This window comes from Cariama cristata, unplaced genomic scaffold (genome assembly GCF_000690535.1).
Source record: "Cariama cristata isolate BGI_N322 unplaced genomic scaffold, ASM69053v1 scaffold36513, whole genome shotgun sequence".
NCBI classification, from domain to species: domain Eukaryota; kingdom Metazoa; phylum Chordata; class Aves; order Cariamiformes; family Cariamidae; genus Cariama; species Cariama cristata.
In genome coordinates, this window is record NW_009607482.1 from 1 (window position 1) to 10,842 (window position 10,842).

The window sequence follows — 10,842 nt, forward strand, 5'->3', positions numbered from 1 at the left end:
TTTAATTTTAAAAATTAATTTAAGAAAATACTAATTTGCTAACTAAATTCTTTCCAATTTCATGCCACACTAAAGAATGTCAATATCATTCTCTGCATTTACAACTCTCATCTTCAGCTACACCTGGATATTGTGTAGCTGTTTCATTTCCAAATACCTAGGCCAAAATACTTCCAGAAATCTCGGTGTGCTCGAGTAAGGACAAATGGTTATTAGAAAACAACAAGCTGCAGTTGGCAATAAATCTAAGTGATTCATAAAGTCACTTAAGTTGTAGGGCCTTCTGAGGAACAATCAAATTAAACAAATTGTTACTCTGGATTGAAAAATGGTGACTAGTGTAGAGGACAAAATGCCAATTGGCCGAATGCTCCATCATAAAAAATATTCCCAGATCCACATGCCTCATTCTGGTATTTTAGGACATCTGTAAAGTTGTTTCTAGTGGAATGTGGCAACTGATAAGAAACATATACCAAAGTATCCAATAAAGGAGACAGTTAATTACCTTTTTATTTACAACTTTAATTTTGTTTTTACTCCATGGCTTGTAATAGTCTCATTTCAAAAAAAGAAAGAAAAAAAAAAAGCTGTCGTCTTTCAAGCTCAGTTTTTCTCTCTTTGGCAAACGCTGATTTTCCTTCCTTAGGAATCCAGTGCGGCTCTGTTTGGTTTGCTTGCTTTTTTGGGTGACAATTTGGATACAAAGGCCAACTGCTATGTATGCGACTCTAGTAAGGGTTAAACCTGTGCTTTATTCCTTGAATAGAAATAGGAGAGAGGCACATTTTAGAGGTGGGCACTTGTATTACCATCATGTCATCACAAGTTATTCTTTAAAATACAAATTTAAATGTAAGGATTGATTCTGTTCTCCTCTGTACATCAGTTCTCACTGTAACTGAGATTGAAATCCGGCCTTCAACATCTAGGCCAGAGCCATCTGGATCCATTACACACTAGTTTATAATAAATATTATAGTAGAGCAGTAGTGGAGATCAGCTATTTAACAGTATCATTTTAAAAGACTTAATCATGGTTAGCCTATTACTTTTATGTAGCAATCTTTCAGTAGTCATTACCTGTGCGTGTAGTACTACATCTCCATAGATTATAGTAAGTGTCCTGGAACTTGCTTAGATCCTTAAGATTTTATTTTAGAATTTTAAAATTTAAAACAGTAATAATTACACTGAAGTTCTGATATAAAAGAAATTGCTTACAAAATGAAATCTGTGTTTCGTTGCATTCAGAGGGGATTTTGCCAGGGACTTCTGCGTAGCTAGGATTAAACCTATGGTGTATGAGACATGAGGCTTCATGGCATTGTGTTCTCTTAGGTTCCCAAAATACACAGCATCTTGCACGGCAAATTCTCACTTAATAAATATAGTTTTGTTAAACATTTACTGGAGAGATAATGGAATGATGGAGGTTCACAGAGAGAGAAAAAATTTTCTTGCATCTCTGTGGGATATTTTTCCTATTCTCCCCAATGCCACTCTTGACCGTTGCATAGATGGACACAAAAATGGAAGGCAAACAGTTTAAGTGTGGGTTATTTTTAGGTTTAGGTCAGTGGAGTGAGAGATTATGGACCTGATTTTGAAATGACTGTCTGATAACCAAGGATAGCTAGCGTGACTTTGGTGGGAATACTCCATCTTCCCGCTATCCTCACTACAGGGAGAACTGGCGCTGCTCCAGGATGAAGAAGCTTTCAATATAATATTAAAAACAGCGTAGGGAGCCGCTCCCAAAGACGTGAAATGGGCTTCAGTCCAGTCAACATGTGGTTGGATGCTGCTGGAAACGGTTTCTGGCAAGTCTTGCTATATTTATAGTACTGTGAAAAAAGGTTCAAGAAAGTATCTATAAAAGGTGTAGTTGGCTGGGAAGTCAAATTTCCAGGAGCCAAGAGCAACGAGGCTTTCATGTTCTCAAATTTTGGAGTGAAGAGCTGAAACAGTCTCTTGGCAGGATCCAGAGGAAGCAGACAAACTAGCAATAAGGTTCCCATCAATTGTCCATAACTCGGTGGATGGGTAGACCTACTTGAGTGAATAAAAAGCAGTAAGTGGTGGTGTAATGGATAAAAAAAAAAAAAAAAAAAAAAAAAAAATCAAAACCACCATGGTACGTCTCTGTGACATTTACTGGGCTGAGTGAACCCTGAGCCAGAAAGACCTCACCAGCTTCACCTTCAAGATGTAGGTAACAGGGTGCTGCAAAAGTGATTTTTTGACAATGCAATTAATAACATTGGTGAGAAAAGCCCCAGTGTATGCAGTTGGTATGAAAAAGATTTAGGAGCTCTTGGTCATGGCAAACCCACCCAAAGCCAGAAGGAGAAAATCAGGAAATGAGTTAGAAATCTGGCTGCCGCTCCTGCCGTTCTCAGAAAAACATAAGTCAGATGCACAGGAAACTGTTAAATTGGAAAATGTCTTTATGAGATAACTGGTGGTTAGAGGCAAACCCTCTTTATAAAGGCAGAGGAGCCTACTTAAATGGCAGGACACTGTGTAAATTGCCCTAGCTATCTGCATAGAAGTTCTTCTGCAAAGTAGTAACAGATGAGATGGCCTCGTTAATAATCACACGAACGTCGCAGCTGATATGTTTGCCCTGCTTGTGCCTGCTCCCTGTTGAAACAAAAGAAATAAAATGCTGCAGGGGTAAATAAATTGTTAAGAGGGGAATTACCACATCTCTTTCATTAATGGAGCAGCTCTTGCTGGTCTTGAGCTGAGGAACAACTCTGAAAGCTTTGCCAGGGAGAAGCAGCATCTTTGGGAGTGTGGGAAACAGAATTTTAAAAAGAGAAAGGCCAAATGATGACTGAAAGGAAAGGGGGGAGGAAAAGAGAAACTCACTTAGAGTCCAGTTAAATCATGGACTCTGGGTGTGTCCTTAACTTCATGTCTTGGTGGAAATGAACTAGATGTTGCAGGGCTCACTCCTTGGTGCCAGGGTTTGCACATGAAACAGATTTTCTGTACTGACAGCTGGAAGCACTGATGACGAAGTACTCATTGAGAAGAAGCCATGGTTGAGAAGGGCTGGGGAGAGTATCCACATGTTATAAAAGTGTGTATCTGTTTAGTCTTGATGATCTGCTATCCTGATTTGAGCAGAAGCCAATTTTCAGTTTTATTTTAAAAGACATCCCTTTAAAGCTTCACCATAAGCTCTCCCTCTCTATTGAATAGTTCAAAAAATCTAGAGGTTTCTCCAGCCACTCAGGCCATGCTTTCATGCCTTTAGAAAAGGGAGAAAATATTTAAAGTTATTTATGCACAGATTGTGAGAGATCTGTTGCTTGGAGACATGTACAAATATATATTCAACCAGATTTCCAACGTAGCCATAGGCTTTCCTTTTGCCAGGGGGAAAGGAAGGAAGGAGCAAAGAAATGACATGTAGAGGTAGTAGCACTAGTGTAACTGGTCGATGATGATCGTGTTTCTCTAAAAGCACCAGCTTGTCCCTTTTCTAGTACACTGGAAAATGAGGAGAATAACCTGCATCTCCAGAGTTCAGTGGTAGCATGCTGGGGGCAACCCCGAGAGACGGAGGCACGTGCCTAGCAGCTCTGCCCAGCTCTTTGCCTCAGTTCCAGTCTCCATCACTCTAAAGAGGGTCTTGAAGCCGTGAGCTAAGCGTGGCAGATGCATTTATATCTTCCTGATCTTGTATTCAGCACTCTTTCAACATTAGCTGTCCAAAAAGAAACCAGAAATACTCGCTACCACCTGGAAAACCTCTTCATGGACGGCTCATTGCCATGTACCACTGGCTCAACGATCCATCCAGGTCTAATGTTTCTTCTGTTTGTTACAAAATACAGCTGCTTTGGTTATTTCCTCAGTAAATTTTCAAGCTTTGCATTTAAACTCTCTCTCTCCTGTATCTATCTTCTGAGAAGGTGTCTTCTGAAATTTTGTGTTATTGCCGCGTGCGCGTTTTCAGAGTCTTCCATCCACAGCCCACTAGATGGGCCAGAGCAATGCCAGCTCCAGTTTGGAGGGGAAGAGTAGATAATAGAGGAAACAAGCTTTCTCCAACTGAAACATTTTTAAAAGACGACACCTGCCCCAGTACCCATAACTGACCAGCTAAAATGACTGCTGAAAGCGGCAGAGATGGCTCACGGCTTCTCACCATCTGAGGCAAACCAGGCTGTTGCTGCCCAAAGGAAGAGGGACCAGGGCCCAATCTCTCCATCTCTGCCATAGGAGGGAAAGGGGGAACAGGTTGAGTTGGAACAGAAATCCCCAGAGGGAAACCTTGAAGAACTGGGCTTGCTTTTCTTGCCACTGCTGCGTACGAGGACTGGGAAGAGCAGGCAGAGCCAGGAGCAGTCGGACCAGGCTCGGCAGCAGCAGTCGGTCCGGCTCTCCAGGGGTTTGGCATTGCAAGTCAGCGCTGCCTTGCTGCCCTAAGGAGTGCATTGCTTGTCAATGCCTACTCCTGGCCCTCTGGAAGTGAATGGAGTTAGAAAATTAAAATCTAATTTTGTTTGAAAGCAGCAAAGTGCTTAGGACATGAAATGCAATGGGCCCGTTAGCAACATAGCCTAATTGCTATTTTGGTTTTTTTAAAACAGGGTGTCCAAAAGGTACTTATGGTTCAAATTGCCAAAACCCCTGTAAGTGCATGAATGGAGGCCGTTGCGACCCTGCGTCAGGAACTTGTGATTGCGCACCTGGTTTCATTGGAGCCGACTGTAGTAAAAGTAAGCCAACATTCATGTTCTGCTTCTTTCAGAAACTAGCAGAGAGAATAATCTGCATAAGAGCTTGTCAGTAGAAAAACAGACAGAACCCAGCTACCTCCTCTTTGAATTGTAAATCAGAATTCCAGCTTTGTAAAAAATCTCTTGCAAAATATTTTCCCTCTCTTCTGTGTGCGTAGAAGCAAGGACACTCATCCCAGGATTACAACCTGCTTGCCCAAATTTATTTCTAGAGCCAGCTCAGCATGAATTGCTCAAGTTCCTTCTTCCTGTCCAAAATTTCTAGGTTGAGAAATTATCTCAATATTTTGCTTCACACTATGGTGCCATTAGTTTCAATAAATGGGAAAAAGATCAAGTTTTGTCATGGTAAAACTGGTAAAGACTCCATGGCAACCCTACTCTTGCTTCTCTATTTCAGAGCTAAATTGTGTGGCTGAATTTCTGTGCTATTTCCAAAGCTATGGTCTCCGTGAAGTTCTCTCCAGCTTATTCACAGAAAGGCAATGTTTTAATGTTTAGTAGCCTATAGCTTAGCTCTTCAGCATAGGACAACATCGATATTAAGGAAGGAAAGACAGATTTAGCTGGAAGGATGAGCAGCTGGTATTTCAGTTGTACACTCACCTTTTTGGTAGGAAACCTACTAAATGTTCCATGTGAAACCATGGATTATATTTATAACCTCAAGTAAAGTTTCAGAGGATGAAAGAGTCATGTCTTTGGATGGGCGTTGGTTTCATAGTTGTCACTTTGAAGCATGTTAGCTGGAATAAAAACAATGCCAACTCTACCTATAAGATCCTGCCTATGTTAAAAATGAACGCTGGCACTGGATACCCAGGGTGTTTAACAAAAGACTGTGTTTCCTTCAGCTTGCCCTGAAAACCGATACGGGAAGGACTGCACCCTGTTCTGTGCATGTGGTAAAGGTCAGTGTGACCCACGGACTGGCAAGTGTACCTGTCCTCCCGGCCAAATGGGACCCAGCTGTCAGCAAGGTAACAAAGCGGGACCCAAGGTCATCTCGTCAGTGGGTGACATACTTAAAACAACCAGCAAATAAAACTCAACGCCAAACATTGTTTGTAACTGTGTTTCCCAATGCCTTTGCTTGATAACATTGCAGTTTACTGTACTCGGCCCTGGTCCCTCTCCGCTCCATCACCCTGCCTTTATCTGTCCCCATCTCCTCCTCGCATCTCACCGCTTTGCTCCGCCACACTCGGTACCATTGCACTGGTTTCTCCACAAAGCCAAAATGACTTGCTTTCAGAGTCTGCAGTCCAAACAGAGCATAAAGACGGGGAAAAGGGTAGTTTGTACCACACAACGTGAGCAGTGTGAGGGTGCTGTGGATGGATGGGACTAAATTTAGAAGCAAATTGCTTGAGCTGAAAAAGTGATGGGGGAGAATTTGCTGAAGAGGAGGAGTTGAGAGTTGGGACAAAGGGAGGAGAGGAAGAGGAGCAAATGTGGGTGAAGCCAAGTGAGGAGATATGGCAAGACAGAGAGCGTTTGGCTGAAACTGCTGCTAAGCATGCAGTGGAGTGTTCTACAACCCTCAGGAGACACCAGGCACTTGGGGTACTCTGTGGGGAGCATGTGTTTGTATTTATTCCCTGTCGCCTTCATGCTTTTTGGAATACAAATTTATTTTTTTTTTTTCAAACTTTGTTAATTCTCTGTAGTGTGTCCCCAGGGACAATATGGCCCCAACTGCCACCTGACGTGTACCTGTCAGAACGGTGGTATCTGTGACCACGTGGATGGCAACTGCACTTGTGGGCTCGGCTGGACAGGAAGATCGTGTGAGAAGGGTAATTTTCTGTTTTGATGATAGTGGATGTGTACATTCAAGCAGGGCTTTGCAGTGTCTACAGGCCCACAAAAGGGGACAGTTTTTGCTTATGTAGACTCCCTCCCAGCTGCATTCATCTCTAGCTTCTCTCAGGCAGAACTGCCTCTAGTTAGAATTTTAGGTCTTTTTTCAGAGACGGTTTTCTCGTGACTGCTGCTCTGTAACTCTCATAAATTCCTTTGCACCAACTCTTATTTCTTCTCCTGCCCCACTTTTGTGTTCTTTTGTTCGTGAGAACATTGTTTTGTATCTTCTTTCACGTGCTCCTCTGAGGTCAGCAGAAGCCTACATCTCCCTCCTCTCTTGTTATGTTCTCTCTTGTTATTCTGTTCCCTTTGACGTTGGACTGCAGTTGAACTTCCCATGTATTGACTTCCCTCCTAGTACAGTTCTGACAACATCTGTCCAAAGCAATTGAGATTGTTCTGCTGTCTTGCCCTTACTTCTCCATGACAGCTCTCCCTTACACAAGACAAAGCACACTTAAACAGAATAAGCTCAGTTTTCACTCCAGAAATTCTCCTGCCAGCCCAGAGTAGAGTCTTTCCACGTCTTTCCTTCTGTCCATCTCCCAAAAGTCATTCTGCATTTCTGTGTTCCTATTTCTCTCTCTAGATAAGAGATATCGCTATAGTTACGGACTTAAATGTTCAGGAAACCATGAGTTTACCGGTATGAAATGTAGATATTTAGTTCTGAGTAGTTAGTTCTGAGTTCACACTCAAGACAAATGTCATCATTACATCGTAACTGCCCTGGTGCAATCTCCCCAACGCACTCCCAGGCCCTCATTTACAGCCTTTCTGTCCCTGACATCTGTAGAATATCCACCTCAAACTCCACACGTATCTTTACCAAGAGCTCATTGTGAACGGGGAGTGTCCCTATATAAAAGTGTCATATAGAAATGACACTTTTTTAGCAGCATTCTCCGACGCAATTGTTACGCTTTGCATCTGAGAACGCTCAGAGACCTACTTCAGGCATGCGTATGTGCAGAGAAGGAGCAGGGAGAGAAGGAAAGATGCTCACTTCATGGAGCCATTCACAACGTGAATACCACTGTGGACAGGCACTAAAAAAGTGCAGTTTATGAATAACTGGCTACCTTCATGTTGCGTAGACCACCTGTGTTCATCTCTCTCTGTCTGTTCCTTGAAGTCTCTGCAACCACCCGTAGACTGCATTTGGGTCGCAAAGCCTCAGTGGGGTCATGCAGGTATCCCCACGTGGAGTAGTAGATCGTGGGTGTATCTTCTAGATGTGCTTCGATAATGTCTCTGAAGCCAGGCACGGGGGGCAGACATGCGTGCATTGTATAAGGGACTGTGTGTTATATCACTAGAAAGAGCTTCGCTATTTATCTTTTGACAGAGCCAAGTTATTGGAAATTGAGTCTTGATTTCCACAGCAGTGTGGTTTTGAGTGTGTTTTGACTAGAAATCAAAGACAGCTAATCAGGCATCATTTTTCTAGTGATTAGATATGATGTTCTTGAAAGATCTTGTCTGACATTTGCAGAGTTATGAATCTGATTATTTGGACGGCCACGCTCATTTAAGTTAGTCTGCCCAGATTCAAATTATCACAGCAGTGGGAAGTTAACTTATGCAGAAATGATGCCTAGGTTAATTATATTGGCACAGTCACTTTTGCATGACTTGGCTTTCAGTAATTTGAGACGTGTTTAGTTCTGTAAAAGCAGATATCTCATTATACATGGAAAGTCTGTTGCTATGTGTGAAAAAGAGATCCTTCTGGTTTTATTAGGAATTGGAATAGTGTGAACTCCAATGATAACACAGAGGAGGAAAAGCTTCATGTTTTCTTTCACACTTTCAAAGTGCCTAAAAGAAAATATTGCTGCAGATATAGAAAAAAAAATAGAAGATACCATTTATGCCATTTACTAGGTAGCTTTACAAGACATGGTGCGGGTTCGACATTGACTACATGAAGAGACAAATTAAAAAAGGTAGACTATAAAAAGTACAAGGAAATTGCTGTTTGAACACCTATATAATATAGATTACTACTCATCAAAGTATGTAAATAGCTGTGCAGAAATGCTGTGTCTTCATAACAAACGTTCTTCTCGGGTCTGCAAGTTATTGTATGGACATCACATCTCAGCTATACAAACTATCACATAAGAGCTTTTCTGGGTGAAGTCGGTGATTACTTTTTGTTTGGTTGATTGTCTGGTTTTCTGTCCATGTCCTGCCAGCAGAATGTCTCCCGGGGAAGTACGGGTCTGACTGCGGCTTGGACTGCTCGTGCCAGCACAATGGCACCTGCGACAGATTCACGGGCTGCTGCCGATGCCCCGAGGGCTACTACGGCCGCTCCTGCGAGCACAGTAAGTGGATACACCCTGGGTGCCCGGTTTTCCAACCATGACGGGAAGCAGGGATTCAGATTAGTCACGTAAACACCTCGCCGGGTCAGTTAACCTTTTTCAGGTCTCCCAGATCGCCCGACTGCTTCCAGATCTGAGTAACTTGCTTCTCTCTGATGCTGGGGTGCTACAAGTTTAAAAGCACAGGGCATTCTTAGAGTTAATAGTAAATATCATTTTCGTTGGCACCCAGAGAATATAGCTGAGAATACAGAGGTTTTTAAAGGGGTGTATGTTTTTCTTCCTAAACCTTCCTCACTTGATACTTTAATTTTTCAGGGTGCCCCCTTGGATTTTATGGGCTAAGCTGTCTTCATGCATGTGCCTGTAAAAACGGAGGGAGCTGCGATGCAGTGACGGGGCAGTGCATTTGTCCTTTGGGTTATCAAGGTGTCCACTGTGAAAAAGGTACTTATACCCCTCTGATGTAAAAGAAGAAAACAAATGAACAAACAAAACCAAAATAAAGCTCAAAAAGCCCCATGTCGTTACTCAAATATTTGTTTGTTGAGAGCAACTTCTTCCATATTTTGAGCTTTACAAATATCCTGAAACACTGAATTTGGGCGAGTTTACCTGTTGTATAGCTGGGTGTTCTCATTTCCTTATAAATTAACTAATCTGGTTCTGATTAATAATGGTGAAAGTCCTGGTCTCCGTGATGTCTTGCAGCAATGAGTTCCACATGTGGTTTATTAAAAATAAGTCCCTTTTACTGGTTCTAAATTTGCTTCTAAAACTCCAAATAAGATTATTAAATAGGTGCATGTCAGACCTGTTGAGTGTTATGGAATGGTCTTCTAGAGAGTTCTAATTAAAAATGAAAATAAGTGCCAGTTACATTTCTGGGACAGATTTACAGATACCTTTGATGGGTTAGATTAGACGAACCCAACATAAGGAGAGTTCATATAAATATTATGCCTATTCCACTATGTTCGATTCTTCATTAAACTTGGCATTTACACTACCTTCAGTGGAGAGTTTATGAGTTTTCCTCTGAGACATCCTGGGAAAACTCCTCTGGCTTAATGAACACCTTGCCATTCAAATACGTGTCTTAAAAAGTGCTCTTGCTGTCAGGCTGCGACCAGGGCTGGTTTGGAGAGAGGTGCAAGCGTCGGTGCGACTGCGGAGATGCTCCTTGTGATCCAGAGACTGGGAAGTGCCTTTGCCCACCTGGGAAGACTGGAGACAAATGTGACATTGGTAAGGGTAATATTTACTAAGGGCTGGACTATGTAGAGTTAAACCAGTATGACCCATTGGTCTAAGCGTAACTGTAAAAGGACATTTGCTGGTATTCAAGAACACATTGTTTGTAGCAAATTACTCTTATGGGTTATCAACAGCTTTATCAGCAGGCTGTACCTCTTGATTTAATCAATATTTAAACTGATACCCTGATAGGTAAACTGTTTATGGGTCAGCTGTAAAATGTCATTTGCCTCGAGTTTTGGAGAGCACGCGATGGTGAAGAATATACCAAGTAGCCCATGGTTTTGCAGACTCCAGAGGGTGCAAAGGGGCATGAAGGGATCCAATCGCTATGTGTTTTGTCAGACGGACATTTGTGACCCTTTTCAGACTGATACAAATGTATGTCCAGCTCTGGGTTTGGTTCCCCAGGAAGCAGGGCAGAATCCCTGAGGATGAGGGTAGCAGAGCAGCAGCAGCTATGCCTGCCTCTGGGGTTCAGCAATAGTCCAGGAACATTTAATCCAAATAAAATTCCCTCATTTGCAGCCCAGGCACTTGGGCTGTGTGTTTGGGAAATGGTTGGCCCATGAGAGCAGAATGGTTTTGTAACAAGGGTATAAAAACAGGTGAGTAAATTCTCCTGT

The 10,842-nt window shown here is 42.3% G+C and overlaps 1 protein-coding gene across 1 annotated transcript in view; it reads left to right on the plus strand.

Moving 5' to 3' along the window:
* Window positions 1-5,614: 5,614 nt before the first annotated feature.
* The window catches only part of LOC104158945 (multiple epidermal growth factor-like domains protein 6), a gene marked incomplete at its 5' end in the record, with an annotated part of 8,754 nt that continues 3,526 nt past the window's right edge, over window positions 5,615-10,842 (plus strand). The window contains 6 exons of the mRNA XM_009696728.1: window positions 5,615-5,740; window positions 6,431-6,559; window positions 7,216-7,272; window positions 8,828-8,959; window positions 9,278-9,406; window positions 10,082-10,207. Coding sequence (XP_009695030.1) covers window positions 5,615-5,740; window positions 6,431-6,559; window positions 7,216-7,272; window positions 8,828-8,959; window positions 9,278-9,406; window positions 10,082-10,207 — 699 coding nt within the window. The remainder of the gene's footprint in view (window positions 5,741-6,430; window positions 6,560-7,215; window positions 7,273-8,827; window positions 8,960-9,277; window positions 9,407-10,081; window positions 10,208-10,842) is intronic.